Consider the following 22399-nt stretch of genomic DNA (forward strand, 5'->3'; position numbering starts at 1 on the left):
TCTATCTATCTATCTATCTATCTATCTATCTATCTATCTATCTATCTATCTCTCCCTCCATCCATCCCTCCATCCATCCATCCATCCATCCATCCATCCATCCATCCATCCATATACCTATAGCCAGGGTCTTTATATGTATCCCTGATAAGGCACCTACAACCATGCTTGGCCACTCTCTCTCCCCCTCCCTCTTTCTTTCTCTCCAGAGAGAGAAAGTTTGGAGATTTAAGATGCATGTCTTTCTCATTTCCTTGGACAGAAGTTCAACTAAAAAACCTTCCTCTCAAGAATGTCGTTCCATGGCATCAGTGAGAAGTTAGAAAGTAGTGTGTATGTGGGGGGGTGAGGCTTTCTCTAGTGCCTGCTTGTTCTGTGGGACCCAGGTCTTTCAGGTTAAGTTTTATTTTCTCACAGAGATACATGGTATGTCCACGAAGCACCGAGAGGCATTGCTCGTCATCCCATTTGAAAGGACCCTCTCCATCCCTACTGTTTTGTCTGATGCTTTGTGTCAGAACCTGCTGTTCCTTTCATAACTAGAGTTCAGTAATCTGAGTTTTGCTTTGTCTTTGTCTACTGTTTACTGTTGTCCTTTCTTGCCACCCACCTGGTGAGCATCTCATGTCTTCAAATCCTCCAAGTTTCTACCAATTTCCTTCAAAATGTTCTAGCTTTCTTCCTATTTTGTAAATCAGTCTCCACCAACTTCATTTACATGTTTCTTTCTTTGGCATCCCTTGAATGTTGGTATTTTAGGGGGGTTTCCTTCATAGGCACCCTTACTTCATATATTCTTTGCAAGTGAAATCCTTAACCATGCATACATATGACATAACTTGACCATAATTTGTTCACATAGCTGACATGTAATTCAGAGCTTTCCTCTCTCTCCCTATTGATGCATAATCAATATCTTATACTTTCTAACATTAACACATTCAAGAACTGTACCTATCACTTTTCAGGACTCAACTTATCCCTTATGCTGCCCACTGTTCTGGTCACTCAAGACAGAAAACTGACTCTTCCCCACACTTCTCCCCATATACAATAAAGTATCAAGCTGTGCCCATGTGAACCCTTCTCTTCCTAGTCAACCTTGATTTGGTTAAAATCTTTATTATAACTAGGGTAGATCCATCCCAAACCCTTATAATGTATTCTTGCTTCTATTTTTTCTCTCCCTTCATCACTGTATTTTTTCTAACTTGTGACTTAGAGTATATATATATATATATATGTTACTCATGTTTTTAAATCAGCCAGGACCAACCCTCCAGGACCAAATAAAAACTCTTATTTGTTTATACAAAACCTTAGCCATCCAGGCCTTTTTCCCTAAGGTAGTGTTTATTTCAGCCACTCTAAAATAGCTTCATTTTTATATTTTCAGAAGTTCAGTCTATTATCATCATTGTGGGAAGTATGGCAGTGTTCAGGTAGACATGGTGCTGGAGAGTTCCACATCTTGATCCACAGGCAGCAAGGGGGACACTATGTATTTCACACTAGGCATAGCTTAAGCATTTAAGACCTCAAAGCTCCACCTCCACAGTGACACACTTCCTCTAAGAAGGCCACACCTCCTCCGTTAAGGCCATATCTTCTAACAGTGCTACTCCCTACACATATATACCTGATGGGCAACTTGGTCTTCTTGTGGGTTCCCTAGCAGGGGGAGCAGGAGCTGTTTCTGACATGGACTCTGTTGCATGCTTTTTGATCACTTCCCCCTGGTGGGGATACCTTGACTGGCCACTGTGGAAGAGGATGTGCTCAGTCCTGAGGTGACTTAAAGTGCTGGGGTAGTAAAGAAGCTAATCAAGAAGGAGGACCCTGGGTAAGATGATCAATCCTCATTCAGAAAAGCAAATGGGATGGACATCAGAAAAAGAAGAAAATGGGGAACAGGACAGGAGCCTACCACAGAGGGCCTCTGAAAGACTACCCAGCAGAGTATCAAGGCAGAAGCTGAGACTAAAAGCCAAACTTTGGGCAGAGAGCAGGGGATCTTATGAAAGAAGGAGGAGAGAGAAAGACCCAGAGGGGACAGGAACTTCACAAGGAGAGAAAAAAAAATCTGGGCAAAGGGATCTTTTCTGAGACTGGTACTCCAACCATGGAACATTCATGGAGATAACCTAGAATCCCTGCACAGATGTAGCCCATGGCAGCTCAGTGTCCTAGTGGGTTCCCTAGTAATGGGAACAGGGACTGTCTCTAACATGAACTCAGTGGCCTGCTCTTTGATCACCTCCCCCTCAGGGGGTGCAGCCTTACCAAGCCACAGAGGAAGATAATGCAGCCAGTATTGATGAGACCTAATAGACTAGGGTCAGATGGAAGGGGAGGAGGACCTCCCCCATCAGTGGACTTGGAGAGAGTCATGGGTGGAGAAAAGGGAGAGAGGGAGGGATTGGGAGGGGATGAGTGAGGGGGCTACAGCTGGGATACAAAGTGAATAAACTGTAATTAATAAAAAATAAATTATTAAAAAAGATCAGAACACACACACACACACAAACGTGCTGGGGTGGGTTAGTGGTGGGATCCCCTTTCTTGAGAGGTAGCAGAGAGAGGAGGGGGAGAGGAGAAGAGGGAGGGAGGGTAGGACCAGGAGGAGAGGAGGATGGGGACTATAATTAGAATGTAAAGTGAACAATTAAATAAATAAAGTTAAAAGTTAAAAAGAAAATTAGGTTTACCCCAAATACTGTTTCTGTCCTCTGTGTTTTAAATCTCTCTTTCAGTGGTAACGGCCTATATACGTATACCTAAGAAAATGTTGTGTTATACTGCCCCCCACTGAAGTGAGGAGAGGCCAGCAGGTCTCAGAGGAGTTGAAAATATCGTGTTGTAAACCAAAAAATCTGGACCTTGGGGTCTTTTCTGAGACTAATATTCCAATCAAAGATCATGCTTGGAGAGGACATAGGCTCCTGCACAGATGTAGCTCATGACAGCTCGGTATCTAAGTGGGTTTCCTAGTAAGGGGAACAGGGGCTGTCTCTGATATAAATTCAGTGGCTGGCTCTTTAATCATCTCTCCCTGAGGAGGAGGCAGCCTTACTAGGCCACAGAGGAAGACAATGCAGCCAGTCCTGATGAGACCTGCTTGACTAGGATCAGATGGAAGGGGAGAAGGACCTTCCCTATCAGTGACTAGGGGAGGGGCATGGTGGAAAAGAGGGAGGGAGGGTGGGATTATGAGGGGATGGTGGAGGGGGCTACAGTTGGGATACATAAAGTGTATAAATTGTAATTAATAAAACAATAAATAAATTTTAAAAAGGTAAGATAAAAAATAAAGACATTGATATACCTAAGCAAAAAGAAATCCCTTACAGGATTATATTACTCATAGATAACTGGATATAACATAATTATAAATTATATACATTATATGTATTCTATAAATTCTGTCACTCTAGAATATCTTGACTAATAAAATACTCAAAAACTATCATTATTACCACTTTGTTAAAGGCAGTTATGGAGAGAGCACATCAAGAGCAAATACTCTAGCTTCTGTTTAATGAAGTCAATTGGCTTACACACAGTCACACAAGATATGACACGTCTGTAACCCTCTCTTAAGCATATCTTGGCCCCAGGGAGTTTGACAGCCGTGGTTCTAAGTCATAGCAGTCAACTAACTGCTGATTCTTTCTCTTTAGCTTCTCACAGCCTTGGCTTTACAGTTTTTTAGACTTGAAGAGGTTCTTCGCACCTCAGAATGGACATCCCAAATATGCTTGTTCCCTGGAGTTCCTTGGAGGAGAAGGGTGCTAATTCCACCAAATGAGAGTAAAGACCACTACCCTAATTCTTTACTCAAATTATGCAAGGTTTATTTTCTGTCAAATAGGGTTATCTCCCTAGGGTGGGGTTTGAGGAAATAGCATCAAACATAGTTAAAGGTAGGGGTTTATATAGCCACCCCCCCAAAAAAATGGCAAGGCTAGAGGTTGGGGGATTTCCAGAGGAATTTTGGCTATGTAAGAACTTGGCTGAACATTTCAAAATTATTTGTCAGAGCATCTTCTCAGGGTATGGTCAAGGTGTGAGTCGAACTCCATAGGGTGGGGAGCATGTGAATTTCCAGAATGGGTTAAAGCACAGTCATGCTTGAAATTGACAGCAAACAGAAACTCACTTATTCTGACCTCTTAAGAAAATGGCTTCCAACCTTCAGATGGAATCAGGCTGGTCCATCAAAGGTTTCTTGGGCTAAGTCTGTGTTCTCTTTCTTACTCTTAACACCAGACAATATCAAACAAAAGTCAGCACTGAACAGAGGTGGGTGGATCTCTGTGAGTTTGAGGTTGGCCTGATATACAGATTAAATTCCAGGAGAGCCAGGGCTACACACAAAGAAATCTTGTCTCAAAAATACAGACACACACACACACACACACACAAACATCAAACCGAAACAACAACATCATCAACAACAATACACAACCGGAAATCTGGCTTATTACACCTGAGTACACCTTTGAGAGCTGTATGGGATTTTGTTTTCAAGGAGGCCTGATCTTCCACATATTCCTGCTGGGTAAAGACAGAGTCATTGTATAATCACTCCGGCCAGAATGAGGACCTTCTAGTAAGAAACATTTGCATCCGTTTCTTCTGCTGTATGACTATTAAAACAATGGTATCCCCTCCCATTAAAATTCCCTAGGAATCCTATGGGGGTGGGGGGTGGGGGTGAAATCCTGGTGTCATCCCGAGGATGACATCTAACTGGACTGCTCTGCAAGATGGTGAGGCTGTGATAATGATTGGTCAGTGATGTACAGGGACACTCTTTGTCCTTTATTTAAACCTAAACCTCATAACATTGTTCCCAAAGACAGACTTTATGGATCACTGGACACCTTTAATTTTTCTTTTTAATGTGGCCATTATGGCAGTTTGAATGAAAATGTCCCTCACCCCATAATCTCATAGGGAGTGGTCCTGTTATGAGATGTGGCCTTGTTGGAGAAAGTGTGTCACTGGGGAGGGCTTTGAAGTTTCAGATCCTCAAGCCAGGTCCAGTGGCTTGTTCTCTCTGCCTGCTGCCTGCAGACCGGATGGAGAACTCTCAGCTTCTTCTCCAGCACCATGTTTGTCTGGGCAATGCCATGCTTTCCGCCATGATGACAACGGACTAACCCTCTGAGCTATAAGAAAGCCCCAATTAACTGCTATCCTTTATTAAAGTTGCTAATGTCATGATGTCTCATCACGCAATAAAACCCTAACTAAGATAGCCAGATTGAAGAAATCTCCTTTCTCTGGTTTCCCCCATTGCTTACGTTGTCAACTGATGTACGGGAAATGGGCAGCTACACTTAGTTGTTTGGGGGTAATATTCCAGCCTTTTCCCCTACATAATCCAGTAACAAAAGCAGAGATAGATTTTTTTTAAGGTGACACACCTTGTTGATACAAAATTATGAATACAAAGTATGAAATTCCGACTGGAATTATTCCCTTCTTAAAGTAAGATAGTCCCTTCTCTGCATTCTTCCCAGACAGTCATCCCTCCATTCTCCAAAGAATCGCTGAGAAAATACAAGCTAAAAGCAAGCCAGATACACAGTAGAGAAGAAACATTTGACGTGCTGTGTATCCAAACCAGCAAGAATTGGGCTTCTAGTCAACACCTTCTTTTTGAAGAAAGCCTAATATCCAGGGACAATGATGAGAACAAGTTACAAAATGTCACACATAAAGAACATATGTGGTAGGATTCTAGTTCTTTAGCCGCACACACGCAAGCATAGATGATACTAGGAGGAAATATTGACTACTGGAAAGTTAGTAGGACTATTTTTCCCTGGGTAAGGAGATTATAAATGATTTACTTTTAAATTCATCCTTTTCCTCTTTGGGGGTTAAGTTTTCTATAATTGTTACTGTCTTAGTTAGGGTTACTCTTGCTGTGAAGAGACACCATGACCACAGCAACTCTTATAAAGAAAAACATTTAATTGGAGCTGGCTTACAGTTTCAGAGGTTTCGTCCATTATTGTCGTGGTGAGGAGCATGGCAGCGTGCAGGCAGACATGGTGCTGGAGAGGAAGCTGAGAGTTCTACATCTTGACCCACAGGCAGCAGAAGGAGACGGTGTGCCACACTAGGTCTAGCTTGAGCACATGAGACCTCAAAGCCCACCTCCACAGTGACAAATTACCTCCAACAAGGCCACACCCACTCCAACGAGGCCACACCTCCCAATAGCGTCACTTCCCTATGGGCCAATCACTCCCACAGATTGGTCTGTGTGGGTCATTCCCATTCAGACTACCACAGTCATATATTCATTTTAGTCAGACATTTTTTTCCACAGTGCCTTCAGATCTGCAGGAACACTGAGATTACCCAGGCGCTCTGAGATATCTCTGCAGCCTGAGAACTGTGTTGTGTACTGAGAAGTGCTTCAGACAGCTCCCACACAGGCTTTTTGCCTGCTTTTGCAGACCTGCCCTCTTTCTTCCGCTTCTGGGAAGATTCTGTTAAGATGGGTGGGGAGCTGGTTTTGAGAAACCCCAGGGCTGGACCAAGCACATCTAGCGTATTTCCTGTGTTCTGCCTGCCCTTTCGTTACACCGCCCCCTCTTCTTCAGTTCCTTTTTAGTGTTTAATTTAAATCCGCTTTAAAACCTTGTGCATTTGTTCCTGTCATAGATTCTCTTCCAGTTCAAAGCTTTTCTCTCTCCCATGCTGGAGGATGGGCAGAGAAAAATGGCAGGCACAGTGCAAAGAGACATAAGAAAAAAGGCTGGAAGCCAGCCAGAACTGATTTCCACAGGGCACAGGTCAGACTTATAACTTGACACCTTTCTGCACTTGGAGAATGCACAAGGATTTCACTGTAGCTGACGGATGGCTTAGGTGAAGTCTGACTCTGAGTTTCAATAAAGTGCAAGTATTAATAGCCCCCATAGCCACCTCACAGGTCTCTGGTGTGATCAGGATCATAGGATATCATGCTCAATGGCAGGCATTGACTTGTCTCCCCTTGTGGAGACCAACCCTCTTGGTATAAGGGTTGCAAGAGATCACAAGATACAAAGAGGCCATCATATTGGTCACCTCCATTCTGATAATCAGAAGTATCTTCAATTCGGGAATGATTACAGATATGCTGTCTCAGGGACTATGACTCACCTCATGAATCCCCATAGTATCCTAGATGAGAAAATAATTCATTTAGACTAAATGGTTTAGAATGAGAAATGGGCTCAAAATACCTGAGACTGTAAGGGTGAGAAATCCATTCTTATAAGCCAAGTAATTGCTCCTGATGATATCCAGTGAGTGGGTAAGAGAATTTGAAATTTCACTCTGTGAATTTACAATAAGAGAAGAAGATCTGCAGGCAGGAAAAACAGGACTATCGTCTCACAGACAATTTTGTTCTGCCCACCTCTGTGGGTACCTCTACGTCTTAGCTCCTGAGTGACTCACAGTGACTGGGTTTTGCGAAGTAAAGGTACAATAATACATATTATATTAAATACAGTGTGCGTGTGCTGAGAAAGTTCATAGGTCCTCTTGGGTTTTCTGAGCAGTAATCCCCAGGAAAGATTAGGGTATCTGGCAGAAAATGTAAACCTTTGATTCTGTTAGTGCATATCTCTCACCCCAGCACTAGGTAGGCAGAGGTAGGTGGACCTCTGTGAGTTCTAGGCCAGTCTGGTCTACAAAGCAATTTCCGAAACAGTCAGAGAGTCAGAGAGGGAGGAGGTCCTTGTTGCAATGTGCTTCAAGAAAAAAAAAAAAAAAAAAGCCTCATACAACTTCCTGCTTCTGGTTGAAGGAAAGGTGCAGTGTCCTCGCTTAAAGTTGTCTCCAGTGTTCCAGGGAAGCTTTGCAAAGTAACATGCACTTCAGAAAACAGGAATGTTGTCTGGTCCTGGAGCTGCTGCTGCTGCCTCTGGTCACGGGATTCTCAGGTACTTTCCACCAAGTAGTCTGACTGTGGCTGTGTGCAGTGCAGCCGTGGCCAGTCGGGAACGGGGAGATGGCACGTAGCTCAGCCCTGGAAATGCGGGTGCTTCCTTGCCAGCAGCGGGGCTGTGGGAAGGTTGGGGAGCATTCCGTAGCTCTGAAAAATCAGGTCCGCTCCCTTTTCACGAGGAAGCCTGAGAAACAGGACCTGGGGAGATGGGGAAGTAGGACCCCTGTACTGTACCTCGTGGTTGGTGGTCTGTGAAATTACAGGAACCAATTTCTAGTAAGAGGAAGCTCTCCGCTGAAGGAGCACCCATTGTTTTAGTTGTCTCATGTCCAGAAGCAGTGGGTCGCCTTCGGTGTTGGAAACTTGATTTGTGTGAGGAGTCCTGTCCTGAGCTAAAATGAACGGTGATTGACTGGAACACAGACAGATCCAGACTGCAGGGAAGCGGCAATGGGCTGCTCTGTCTGGAGTCTGGGAAGGAGGGCCTGAGGAGAAGCCAATGTGCCTCCCTAAAAATGGAGCATGAAATAACGGATTTATGTCACGGTCCACTCCTCAGGGCCCGAGTCTGATTTCCTACTACAGCTGCCTAGACCATCTGCAGACCATCTGGAATTGAGCCATTGCCTTTCAGGCTATTTCCCCGAAGAAATACCTTTCACATAAAGAGCTTTACTTTTGGCCCCGTGGGTGACAATGAGTAAAATGAATGAAGTTATAGAACTCGGTAAGACTGCGATGGTGGGCAAGTGCCAGGGAGATGAGCTTGCCCTGTGCGGAGGGAGGACTGTTGGACCGATCACTCGTGCCAGGCTTCTCTGCCTGGCAATCCTGGTACAGACTGGCTGCAAGTCCAGAGATGTGTTGTCTGCAGGACCCTCTGCTGACCACCTTGGGCTGATTCAGTTCAGAGGACAGCATTAGAGCCGTTGTTGACATGGGAGCTGATAGGAAGCGTTGGTCAACTGTTGAGACCAAGATGGCCGAACTTAATTTTGTTGTTTGCCTAGAAAGAAGTCCTTTTTAACTCTGGGCCTTTCTGTCTAGAATTCTGTGCATTGTCACCTCATCCTGTCTCACCCATAAGCTTTCATTTTCATGTATCTCCCACCTGGAAACTCCAGAGGAACTCTCAGATTGCAGTTCATGACTCCATTGTTTCTGTCCCCTTGAGGCAAGAGTTCGGGGCCTGTATAAATAAATACTTATATTTATTTATAAGTATTAAAGAGCCGTTATAAAGAGCCATTTTCTGTCTGGTCTCTTCCATCCTGTGGGGCTTTTTAATAACTCAGTTTCCTCCCTTTCTGTCTGGGCTCCTCCATCCTATAGGGCTTTTTTTAATGACTCAGTTTCCTCCACTCTAAAAGGACATGATATCATACTTGTCACCGAGGAATTTCTAGTCAAATTCAATGAAATTTTAAAATGTGAAGTCTCACTCAGGACCCACATGCAGGATGAGGCAGATGGGAGTGGGGGATATGCCTAAATGAACTCCCAGGCCCCAAACTCTTGCCTGCAACTCAGATCTGAATTTCTGTTCTTTTTTTAAGCATCTACTTTAGACTTTCCAGACATGTGTTCAAAATTTGACTCACCGCTTTATTTTGTTCTGACTTTTTACTTGCTGTTTAACAAGTCCTGGCAGTATTGGGGCTAAAAATAATAGCTACAACTAATTTCTAACTCATGAGTTGGAGGTGGGTTTCACCAAGTACTTTCCATTCAAGGCAGCGAGATCATGGTTCAGTTTCTCAAGCCAGACTTCTAGTGTTTATCCTCAGTTCCTTTCTTTTCCTTGATTCTCACAACCAGATAAATGCAAGTTTATCCACAGCCATTTTATTTTATCCTGGACCAGAGAACCACTTTCTGGTGTTAACCGACAGTAGCACTCATCAATCTTAACTGCTCTTTCTGGTCCATTCTCCAATTTTGAATATTGCCATTGGTGTAAATTTTCTAAAATACTTATGTTTACTTCTCTATTTTAAAATTTAAACTTCTCAATAGTTGCTATGGCAAGTGAGAGAGCCCAACTTTTCAGCACAAAGTTCACATATCATCTTGCAGTCACCTCTTGCCCTCACCTAGTCTGTGCTTAGTCTTGCCTCTATTGTCTTTGATGCTGGATGCTATTATTAGTTAATTGGATTATTACAGTTGGGAAGAATAACCCAAAATCTGCCCTTACTTTCTCATGTCAGCCTATCTAAAAGACAAGGAAGGAAGAAGCTTTTACTCTTTGCTTGTTAGCCCTCACTCTTGCTGGTAAGTCCATTCTTCCACTGGCATTAGAACCTACTTTTTCAGGATCTTGATGTATACTGGAGACCAGCTGAGAGATTCACCCTTGTGGGCTTAGTAACTACTGGATTCTTGGACTCTCTATCAGGAAATTGTTGGATTAGCTGGGCCACAGCCTGTGAGACACTTTAATAAATAATTAATAAATTAATCATTCTATCAGTTTTGTTCTTCTGGAGAACTTTGACTTATATGATAATTTAAGTTCCTTCAGTCCCTAAGTCAAGAAAACAAAACAAAACTCTCTCTTCATCTTTTATGTCCTTTCACATGCTCTGTTATTCTTCCCATTTACATCGTAATATCTTAAAAGGATGGCTGATTTCTTTTTCTCCTTTCCTCCCTTAAGAACCCATGTTGAAACAGCCTACTAAACTCATTATGTTTCCTGTCTCAGAAAAGATCTTCTTGTGTATTGTCACCAAGATATAAATCTAGGGTCTTAGTATTTATTGCCATATTAGTTTTGAAATGGTTTTATATAGGCTTGTTAAATATTGGGTCTCATCAGAGAGCTTCAGGTAACACCACACCAATGCCTTCGAGACTCATCTCCACTTTTTCTTTAAGAATTTTTTTTTATCCCAGTTATAGCCCCCTCCACCATCCTCTCCCAATCCCACTTTCTCTCCCTCTTCTTCTCCTATGCCCCTCCCCCTGTCCAATGATAGGGAAGGCCTTCCTCCCTTTCCATGTGACCATAGTTTATCAGGTCTCATCAGGACTGGCTTCTGTGTCTTCCTCTGTGGACTGGCAAGGCTGCTCCCCCCTCAGGTGGAGGTAATCAAAGAGCCAACCCATGAGTTCATGTCAGAGATGGTCCCTGGTCCTATTGTTGGGGAACCCTCTTGTATACTGAGCTACCTTGGGCTACTTCTGTGCAGGGGTTCTAAGTTATCTCCATGCATGGTCCTTGTTTGGAGTATCTGTCTCAGAAAAGAGCTCTTTGCCCAGATTTTTGGTTCTGTTGCTCCCTTTGTGGAGCTCCTGCCTGTTCCCTTCAGGTCTTTCTATCTCTTCCTTCTTTCATAAGATTCCCTACACTCTGCCTAAAAAAAAAACTAAAATTACAAGACTTGTATTTTTAGTAATCAGATTTTCTTCTTTAGACCATTTTTCTCTCTCCTGAGTAATGCCTTTATACAAGGTTATGACTTCCCACTTTCTCTTCCCCCAGCACCCCCATGTATGTGTATGTGTGTGATTTAAGGAGCTCACTATGTAGCTCACTATGTAGCTGGACTCATGACTCTGCTGAATCAACTGTTTAAGTTTTGGGATATAGTCACATACTATCACAACAGACATAATTATGCTTTTTTTAATAGACAAGTAACATGGATGGACAGAGGCAGGATCATTTGTATTCCCATTGTAAGCTACAGGTGAATACTATTACTTTATCTTGAGTATCTGGACACACCACCAACTGCTTTGTCATATTACGTTAAAACCAATCGTCCTTCCCTTTTCTCTTATCTCATCTATCTTCTAAAAGACAACCATAACCATTAATGAGGTACAGCAAGACCTTAACAACCAACAAGCCACTTTCTTATCTTTGTAAGTGGCTATATATAGTTATTAGGTCAGCCTTTTTAGAATTGTCACACTCAGACAGTTGAGGAGGAAAATACAACATCCTGTTCACAACTTTTTCTCAGCACTCTTGCACGTGGGAAGGGTCTAAGGCTTATTTTCCTTTGTCATTAGATCACGAGCTTTTCCATCTTTGGAGTGTGTACGTCTGAGGTGTGTCAGGGAGGCTGTCCAGGAAGACCTAAGTTAGTTCCTCATAAATGAGGGTGGAGAACTTCTTTCCTAATGCCTGAGGTAAATTGTTTATCTCCAACAAGGAAGTGCTACTGGTAGGCAGAGGCCAGGGCTACTTGGAACCTTAGAATCACAGAGGAGACCTCTCTCCACTACCAAAAGAAAGAAAAGTATATTGTTTGGCCCCAAATACCAAAATATCAATAGAAAATTGCTGACCTAGGCCACATATTAAATTCAGATGGAAATAAGAATGAGAGTAAATGTGAAATGTATATCCAAAGACTTAAATCCTGGAACATTGGCTATTTACTTGGCATTTGGGAATCTAAGGCATGAGAATCTGTCATTTAAGGTTATCTTTGACTACATAGTGAGTTTGAGGTCAACCTAGGCTACATGACACTTTATCTCAAAAGAGCTAAAACAAAAATCCCAGTGATAATGTTCTCTTATGCTGTGTATTTTAAAAGGCCAGGAACATGCTGCTATCACAACCCAAAGGAACCAGGACATGTGGTTGTACAGTGTTGTAGTTTAGACTGAAATGATTTTTTGAGAGGGATGGTAAAAATATGGACCGGACCAATCAGAAGCAACTTGGAAGCAAGTGTCTGAGTATGTCTGCATAGGTAAAAGCCAAAAGCAGGTAGTGTACACAAGTACAGTGAAACCACCAAACTAGCCCATTCCATGGGTAGAAAGTGTGTGTGTATGTGGGGTGGGGGTGGGGGACAAACTGTCTCAGAGAGTGGAGAGCAGAGGCTTGTCAGGAAAGCAAGCAGATTTTACACGCTAGGAAGAAGGGTGGGAGTCTCCGAGTTAATTGGGAACTAGATACACTTTGCATGCAGTAGTTAACCATTAGGGGCAGAGAAGGGAAGTGGTGGCTTTCCTGACAGAGACCCAAATCAAAAGGTGTCTGAGGCATGCTAAGTTTAGGTTTCAGTTTGCCTGTTAAGAGTTCTTCCATTCATCTTGGATCAGTAGCACTGCCTTTTGGGGGCCTGCTTTGTGACCTAACAAGTTTGTTCTCAACAAATGTTTGTCAAGTGGACAGGTAGACTGAAAAGATGGATTCTGAAATGAAGGGTTGAATGAATTTTGAAAGCTTTGGGGTCATAGAGGCTTTCATGGTTTGGGTAGTTTGCAAGGAGGCTCTTGATGGTGGTGGATATTTAACAGTCCTGTTGCCCTGTGGCAGGGACATGGCAGATGAAGTGTCACAGTGGGCAGAGGCAGATATTTCAGTGTAGCTTTATGTCTTTCTTCTCCATTTGCTACTCTGTGTGGGTTCTTCTACTGTCTCTTAACAATATCTTCTCTGGCTCAGCTCAGCTTCTCCTGGCTCAACTGTCACAAACTGTCTTCTCCTCTCACTGTGCTAGCCCAATTCAGTTTCAGCTGTCTTCTATTTTTCACTCTGCTCAATCTCATTTCTTCTCTCCTCTAGCCCTACTCAATCTTCTTTCTTCTTGCATCAACTTGTAGACACTCATTTTTAAAACCCTACTTTATTTGGGTTTCCTTAAAGCCTCTCCCTTTCAATCCCCCAGCCCTAGGTAGGAAAGAGGCTGGTGGGGGGAGGGGGAACAGACCCCTTTACTTCTCCCAGCTGTTTAGGGTTGATGGGTTCTTAGGGGGCTGTACCAATCTCCACCAAAAGCGAATGCAGCCAGGAGTCTCCTTCAAGACGCAGTGCCACAAAGCATCTCTCCTGTGTCTCCCAAACTGCCATACACCGGCCTTCTCTGCTCTCTCCAAACTGCTACATGTCATACACGCCACCATTCTATGATACCCTTCTCTCTCCAGGCTCCCCATTTATGTCCCTCAGAGTCCCAGGCCGTGCCCCTCTCTGTGTTGCACGAGGCAGGCTGTCACCAGCTGGCAAAGGCCACACCCCACAGGAGGCCGTTATCGGCTGTGGACAAACTAAATCCCAAACTAAAATCCCACACTTGGGATTAAAACAAAAACACATTTACATAATGTAACTGAATTTACAAAGGAACCAAAACCTCTGTTACATCAACTGTCTTCTCTGACCCTACTCTTCCATCAGCTGGACCTACTCAATCTCTCTCAGCCTCTGCTGACTTTTTATATCCTCTCCTGTTCCTAGAAGTCCAAGAGCCAACACTGAAGGTCATAGGGTCATTTAAATAGCTAGTCACATAAAATAATCACCCTACATTCCAGGGCATCATTTATTTGCCTACTTGGGTAGTAATGCCTCACACAGAAGAGTCTATGAATCATGTAAGTATATCCTTTTGAGCTCAAGCTAAACATCCCCCAATTCTAGTTCCTCTCAGGCAAATTCCAAAATATCCACATGAAATCACCAAATGTGAAAGTGATGAAGAGGCTAGGCTGTTGGACTGAAAAGAAGCAGTGGTCCCATTGCAGGTGTTTAAATTGTTGTTTAAAGAAGTCTGTTGGTACATAAAGACACTGTTACAGTACCTACAGGGACATAAGGGATTGTCCTGGTCAGGTTTTTGTTAGCTTGACATAAGCTAGAATTATCCAGGAAGAGGAAACTCAACTGAGAAAATGCCTTCATCCAGATTACCTGTGGGTAAGTCTGTAGGCCATTTTCTTAATTAATGATTGCTGTAGGTGGGCTGAGCCAATGGGAAGAGTGACATCCCTGGGCAAGTGGTCCTGAGTTCTATGAGAAAGTCAGTAAGTAGCAGACCTCTGTGGTTTCTGCTTCAGGTCCACCTCCCATTTCCTGCCGTGAGTTCCTGTCCTGACTTCCTCAGTGATGGAGTATGACCTGAGAGTTGTAAACTAAAATGAACATCTTCCTCCCAGGTTGCTTTTGGTTACAGTGTTTTATTACAGCAACAGCAAAATAACAAACACAGGAACTCCAAACCTTCAGTGACATCAGTTTACAGTAATTCAGCCTCAAAACTAAATTTTCTCAGATAATACTTTATGAAAATTACTGTACTTTCTTACTTCTTAATGATTTGCTTTAAAGAAAAACGTAAATACATATATTAATATGAGCCATTTTTACAGGGAAGTTAAAAATTCTCACCTTCCCTCCCTCTTCTTCACACATGCCCCTCCCCAAGTCCACTGATAGGAGAGGTCCCCCTCTCCTTCCTTCTGATCTTAGTCTATCAGATCTTATCAGGAGTGGCTGTATTGTTATCTTCTGTGGCCTAGTAAGGCTGCTCCCTCCTCATGGGGAGGTGATCAAAGAGCAGGCCAAATACACACAGTATATACTCACTCATATAGACATCTAATATAGGATAAACCCACTAAAATATGTACATCTAAAGAAACTAATCAAGGGGGAGGACCCTGACTAAAATGCTCAATCCCCATCCTGAAAGGCAGAGGATGGACACCAGAAGAAGAAAACAGGAACCTGCCACAGAGGGCCTCTGAAAGGCTCTGCCCTGCAGACTATCAAAGCAGATGCTGAGACTTATGGCCAACTGTTGGGCAGAGTGCATGGAATCTTATGTAAGAAGTGAGAAATAGTAAGATCTGGAGAGGACAGGAACTCCACAAGGAGAGCACAGAACCAGAAAATTTGAACACAGGGGTCTTCCCAGAGACTCATACTCCAACCAAGTATCATGCATGGAGAAAACCTAGAATTCCTGCACAGATGTAGCCCATGGCAGTTTAGTGTCCAAGTGGATTACATAGTAATGGGAAGAGGGACTGCCTCTGACATAAACTGAAATTCATTCTATAGCTAGGCTGGACCCAATCTCATGATCTTCTTTCCTTAGCCTCTCTAGTTCTGGAATTACATGCCACCATACCTGGTTGAGATTTTTTTGTTTTGTTTTGTTTTTGTTTGTTTGTTTGGGTATTTTTTGTTTTTTTTTTGTTTTGTTTTGTTTTTAGCAACAGTAAAGCAATATCAATAAGAGAAAAATGCCTTTACTGATTGTCTTTAACACTTTCACTACCTCCTTTCTTCACCCATTACCCTTCTTTACTCCACACCATCCATTGTGAATTTTTTGATATTGGTTAGATATAGCAGGTACACTCCCCACCACAGGGCCTTTGCTGTAGACCTTCCTCTACCTGGTTTGTCCCTGAAGATAGCTGTTGGGTTTCCCCTTTCTTTGAAGCCTTTGCTCAGATAAGACAAACTCATCGCCTAATGCAGGACATCTCAGTGACCTAACGCTCTCACTGTACTCATGATCCTGCTTTCTCTTTCAGAGCAATCATCAATACCTAATATACTGTACAATATGTTTAGTTATTATATTTAATTCTTTTTTCTTTTTACTGAAAACAGGCTTTTTTCTCATAAAATATATCCTGATTATAATTTCCCCTGCCTCTCCTTCCCACTACCCCACTATGCCTCTTCCAACAGAATTTGCTCCATTTCTGTCTTATTGTTAGGAAATAAACAGGCTTTTAAAGAATAATCATAAAATACAACAAAATAAAATATAGTAGGATAAAACAAAAACTATCACACTGAACTAGACAAAAAACAACAACAGCAACAACAAAAAACAGAATAAAAAGAGCACAAGAGTAGGTCCAAGAATCAGAAACCCACTTATTTCACACACCCAGGAGCTCATAAAAAAGCTAAACTGGAAATCACAATATATACATAGAAGACCGGATGCAGACTGGTGAAGGTCCTATGCATATTGCCTCACCCTCTGTGGGTTCATATGAGCTTTGATCATATTGATTCAGAGGGTCTTGTCTTCTTTATGTCCTCCATCTCCTCTGGCTCTTACACTCTTTCCAATTCCTCTTCTGTGGAGTTTCCTGAGCACTGAGCAGTGAGTAGAGGGATTTGACAGAGATACCTCATTTAGGCTGAGTATGCCAAGCTCTCTCACTCTGCATAATGTGTCTGTGGGTCTCTGTATTTGTTCCCATCTGCTGCAGAAGGAAACTTCTCTGATGGTGCCTAAAATAGGAGTCATTTTATTGCTACAGGTTTTTTGGGTTTGTTTGTTTGTTTACTTAATTAACAAAGTCTCTGAGCTATCTAGTCTCTGGCTCTTGGTCACCCAAAGAGTGTCAGTTTGGTTTCCATCTCATGGAGTAGGTCTTAAGTTGAATCAGATATTGGTTGATTACTCCCACAAGATTTGTGCCACCATTGCCCTAGCACATCTTGCAGACAGGACACCATTGGAGATCAAAGGTTTTGTGACTGGGTTTATGTTTCTGTTTGGGTGAGAATGCAGAGTTCCTTCCTACACCAAAGACCTTAGGATGGAGGAGTGAAGGCTCTATTATGTTTGACTTAGCTATGTTCATTGAGTTGTGTAGATTTTGTCTTCAGCAATGGAGCCTTGGTATCAGTTTGTGGAGAGCAATTTATGTCTTGGCAACAGCCTGGGTTGTTTGAGGATTCCCATGGGATGAACTACCTTGACCAAGAACTCAATTATATGTAAACCAGTTCCAATACTGGAAGCTTCATTTGGTGACAAAAGATGGCCAGTTGGGGCTCTCTCTCCCATTATTTGGAGATTTTATTTAGATCAGCTTCATATATGTATGTATTTTAGGAAAATTACATCGTATTAGGTTTCCACAATACCCCTCAAATTGCCCTTAATTTTAGCTGTCTCTCCACATATTTCCTCCCTCATCACCTTTCCCCCCTCTGTCTCCCTACTTGATCTTCCAGTATCAGCTACATCATCCATCCATAACTATCTATTGTATTACCCTTTCCTAAGGAGATCTTTCTGTACCCTCCTTACTCTATACCTGACCTCTGTAATTCTATGGATTGTAACTTGGTTATCATTAATTTAATAGCTAGTATCCACATATAAGTGAATACATACCATATTTGTCTTTCTGGGTCTGAGATACCTCCCTTTGGATGATTTTTCTCTAGTTCTATCCACTTACTTTCAAATTTCACGATGTCATTTTTTTTATATTTATGGTTGTGAGCCTAGCCTTTAACGGCCGAGCCATCTCTCCAGCCCAATGATGTCGTTTTTTTTAAACAGATGAATAATACTCCATTGTGTAAAGGTGCTACATTTTCTTTATCAATTTTTCTATTAAAAGACATCTAGGGAGTATTCAATTTCTGGTTATTACAAATAGAGCAGCAATGAACATGACTGAACAAGCGTCTCTGTAGTAGGATGAAACATTCCTTAGGTATATGCCCAAGAATGATGTAGCTAGATCTTGAGGTAGATTTATTCCCATGTTTCTGAGGAACCACCATATTGATTTCCATAGTGCTTGTACAAGTTTGCCCTTCCACTAGCAACAGATACCCTTTACCCCACATCCTCACCAGCATGAGCTGGTGTTATTGATCTCTGCCATCTAACAGTTATAAGATAAAATATCAGGGTGGTTTTGATTTGCAATCGAATATTTCTTTAAGTGTTTCTCAGCCAATTGGGTTTCCTATATTGAGAATTCTCTGTTTATATCTGTACCCTATTTTTAATTGGAATATTTGGTTTGTTTATATCTAGTTTCTTGAGTTCTTTATGTATTTTAAATATTAGTCCTCTGTTAGATGTGAAGCTGGTGAAAATTATTCCCCATTCTGTAGGCTGCCACTTTACCCAAATAACAGTATTTGCAGTGCAGAAGCTTGAGGTCCTTTTAATTGCTGATTTTAGTGCCTGTGCTAACAGCACTCTTTCTGTTCAGAACACCTTTCCTGTGACAATGAGTTCAAGAATATTCTCCATGATCAAAGCAGATACAAAGACTCACAGCTGAACTTTGGGCAGAGCGCAGGGAGTCTTATGGAAGACAGGGGAACAAAAGAATCTGGAGGTGACAGAAGCTCCACAAGGAGACCAAAAAAGCCAAAAAATCTCAGCCCATGGGGGCCAGTAGAGTCTGATGCACCAACTAAGGACCATACATGGAGAAGACCTAGGCCCCCTGCTCAGTTGTAACCCATAGGCAGCTCAGTCTCCATGTGGGTTCCCAAGTAAGGGGAGCAGGGGCTATCTCTGACATGAACTTGGTTGCTTGCTTTTTGGTCACTTACTCTTGGCAGTGTGGCCTTGCCAGGCCACAAAGGAAGAGGATCCAGGCAATCCTGATGAGATTCAATAAGCTAGGCTTAGATGACAGGGAAGGAGGACTCCCCCTTTCAGTGGACTATCGGAAAAGGATGGGGGGTGGGAGGAGAGGAAGGGAGGATTGGGCAGGGAAGAAATGAGAGAGAGGGCTACAATCAGGATATAAAATGAATAAATTGTAAAAAAAATATATAAAAAATTTTTAAAAAGAAAAAAAAAAAGAATATTCCCCACCTTCTCTTCTATCAGGTTCAGTGTATCTAGTTTTATGTTGAAGTCTTTGATACATTTAGAGTTGACAATTCTCTTTTCAAGATCTATAAAGAATTGTGTTGGAATTTTGATGAGGACTGCACTGAACCTGTTGATGGCTTCTGACAGGATGGCCATTTTTACTATGCTAATGCTACAGATCCATGAGCATGGGAGATCTTTCTGTCTTCTGATATCTTCTTTAATTTCTTTCTTTGATGACTTGAAGTTTTATCATACAGGTCTTTTACTTGCTTGGTTAGAGTTAACACAATATACTCTATATTTTATGACGCTATTATGAAAGGGGTTGTTTCCCTGATATGTTTCTCAGTCTGTTTGACATTTGTATATGGGAATGGGTGCAGAGGGTGAGGAGAGGCCACAGCAGAAGGTCTGCTATGGAGGTGGGGATGAGACTCACAGATTAGACTTGGAGGAATGGGGGAAGAGCGAATATCTGCAATTAGTCTGCTTGTTTCCCTGTGGGTTCCAAGGAAGTGCCTGTTGAATTTGGGGACTGGGACAAATCACTGGGTGGGGCTAAGAAGGTTTGGATAGGAATATCTGTGGGATATCCCTAAGGATCAGGGGGAGAGGGTCTGCAACAGGTATTCTGCTGCAAATCAGGAGATGAAGCTGGGGGATTAAATCTGGAGGAGCAGAAGGAGAGGTCAAGGTCTGCACTCAGTCTACCTGCTTCCCTGGCAGGAATATTTACTTCTTACTGTTAGCTCAAGGGCCTCTTAAAATTAATTCACTGACATACTCCCATCTCCTCATATAGTACCTGATACATGATTCTCAGCAAGTGTCAGTTTTTAAACATCTTCTAAATTACACTAGTGGCCATGGCTCCAAAGAGATATCGCCAGCTTTCCTCCAACCCTATTCTGTACTCCGAATAGCAGCTTGGTCCCCCACCTTGTCCTTGTCTTTACTATAGTAACAAGATAATACACTGTTAAATTTTTTGAGACAGGCTCTTATGTAGGTAGCCCAGGCTGGCCTCAGGCTTACTATGTAGACAAGGATGACCTTGAACTTGTGATCCTCTTGCCTGTATTTTCTGAGGACTAGGATTACAGGCAAGCACTCTACCAACTAAGCTACATCCCCAACCCAGATTGATTTGTTTTTATGTTCAGTTCACACTTTTGTATTAAATCTGCTAGAGTATAATTCTGTAACAATATCTATGTCTAAAATCAATGTACTGACTGAATAAATCTGAACAACCAAGAAACAAGCCCATAGAGGGAGACTTGGGACCAATGTATCTGAAACTCTGTGAGAGGAGATAGAGAGAGGCTATGAATGAGAAAGAATCAATATCAGCTTATTGTCCTTTGTCTTCTTGTACAACAGAAGAAATTTGGGATTATAATCAGTAAATTCTATTCCACCCTGCCCTGCCCACCCCTGTTTCTTGGGTGGGTTCCTTCCTCCCCTACCAGCTCGTTAAATCTGGGCCACTGGAAAGCACTGATTTCTCCATGATGGATTTCACTCTGACTTTCATTGGCAGGTAATTCAGAACAAAACATAAATGCAGCAACTGGCAGCAACATAACCCTGAATGTCCTCAAGAAACAGCTTGGACCCTACAAGCGTCTCACCTGGCTTCACACTACGAAACAGAAGATTTTAGAGTACAACTATGGTGGTACAAAGATTATCTTCAATTCTGGATTTAAGGACAGGGTCAAACTTGACAATAGAAGTGGTGCCCTTAGTATCTATAACCTCCGGAAAGAGGACAGGGGCACCTACTACTTGAGACTGTTGAATGAAAATGAGAGAGAGTGGCTGATAACCCTAACAGTATTTGGTGAGTTTGGGAGTCAAGGGACAAATGCCCATTCAAGGACCTTGCTGCTCTTCTGGGAGTCGGGGATTGTGGTGGTGGTGGTGGGGAGGTGTCAGTGCTGACTGGGAGAGGGAGAAGAGAACATCAGGACACAGTTCATTTTTACCAGAGATATTTCTATTTGTAAGTGAGCCCTAGCCAATAGATATCAAAGCTCATAGAACTGTTGCCCATTTAAAATATCATCTGAAGGAAGTCTAAGATTTAAAGAGGAATTGCATTAGAGCTTCGTTATTAAGACAAAATGTGCAAGGCAGAGAATTCAGACAAGGTAAGGTTCATTCGGTTGTAGTCCATGGGCAACTGGCTTTATCAGTATGAGCAGAGCATCGTGGCGGGGATGGGAACAATGAAGCAGTTCTGCCCACCTCAGGCTGGGAAGGAGGTACTCGGATGAAGGGCCAAGCACAAGATACACTTTTCAAAGACATGTTCCTAGTGATGCTTTCTCAACGAGGTCCCTCCCCATTTTTACCATTTCCCAATAGTCCATTCAATTATGAATCCATTAATGAATCAATCAACTGATGAGAGGTCGGAACTTTTTGAAAAAAAAAAAAAATCGCTTTCCATAAGTACTGTCCACTAATGGCCTAACCTTCAACATGACACCCTTTTGAGGAGCCACAAACAGGAAGAAACAACACCAGACTATTTCTTCTCTAGTTCCTTTATTCCATCCTGTAAGCATATCAGTGTTGAAGGTACTTTAATTCTGTCTGAACTCAGACTTTATTAGACATATAGAAAAAAGATACTAAAAAGATAAATTGAGAGAGCTCTCAAGGAGAAAGTTCTTTCAGACTGAGTGTGACATAAATTTCCACTTACAGCTACAGGCTAACCAGTTTTCTGGAAATAAGACATTATCCTTAGAGTCAGAGAGACCTATGTTTAAAGATCTGATTCAATGAAAGAAGAATCTGCAGAAAGCCAAACCCTCCATGTTCTCCCCCACTCATTTGTGAAAGCCAAGAATGTTGATTTCATAGTAACTAAGGGGAAGTTGGATAATAAATGCCAAAACAATTAAATAGAAGGGATTTATCTCTCAGGATCCATAGAACAGCATTTCAAAATAGCTGGAAAAGAACACCTCAAAGATTCCTAATTCACATATATAGGAATTATAAATATTTGAGGAGGCAAATCTTAATTTTCTTGATGTAATTATTATATATGTATACT

At 42.2% G+C, this 22399-nt stretch overlaps 1 protein-coding gene across 2 annotated transcripts in view; it reads left to right on the top strand.

The window, feature by feature from the left end:
• Window positions 1-22399, top strand: part of Cd48 (CD48 molecule) — a 59690-nt gene that overhangs the window by 23087 nt on the left and 14204 nt on the right. For both annotated transcript variants that reach the window (XR_008720838.1, XM_055613316.1), the window contains exons 2-3: window positions 7820-7955; window positions 20870-21172. Coding sequence is in view for 1 of the 2 variants with exons in the window: in XM_055613316.1 (XP_055469291.1) it covers window positions 7883-7955; window positions 20870-21172 (376 nt within the window). In the remaining variant the exon portion in view is untranslated. The remainder of the gene's footprint in view (window positions 1-7819; window positions 7956-20869; window positions 21173-22399) is intronic.

Source organism: Psammomys obesus, unplaced genomic scaffold, assembly GCF_907164565.1.
Source record: "Psammomys obesus unplaced genomic scaffold, mPsaObe1.curated_primary_1811, whole genome shotgun sequence".
Classification (NCBI taxonomy): Eukaryota; Metazoa; Chordata; class Mammalia; order Rodentia; family Muridae; genus Psammomys; species Psammomys obesus.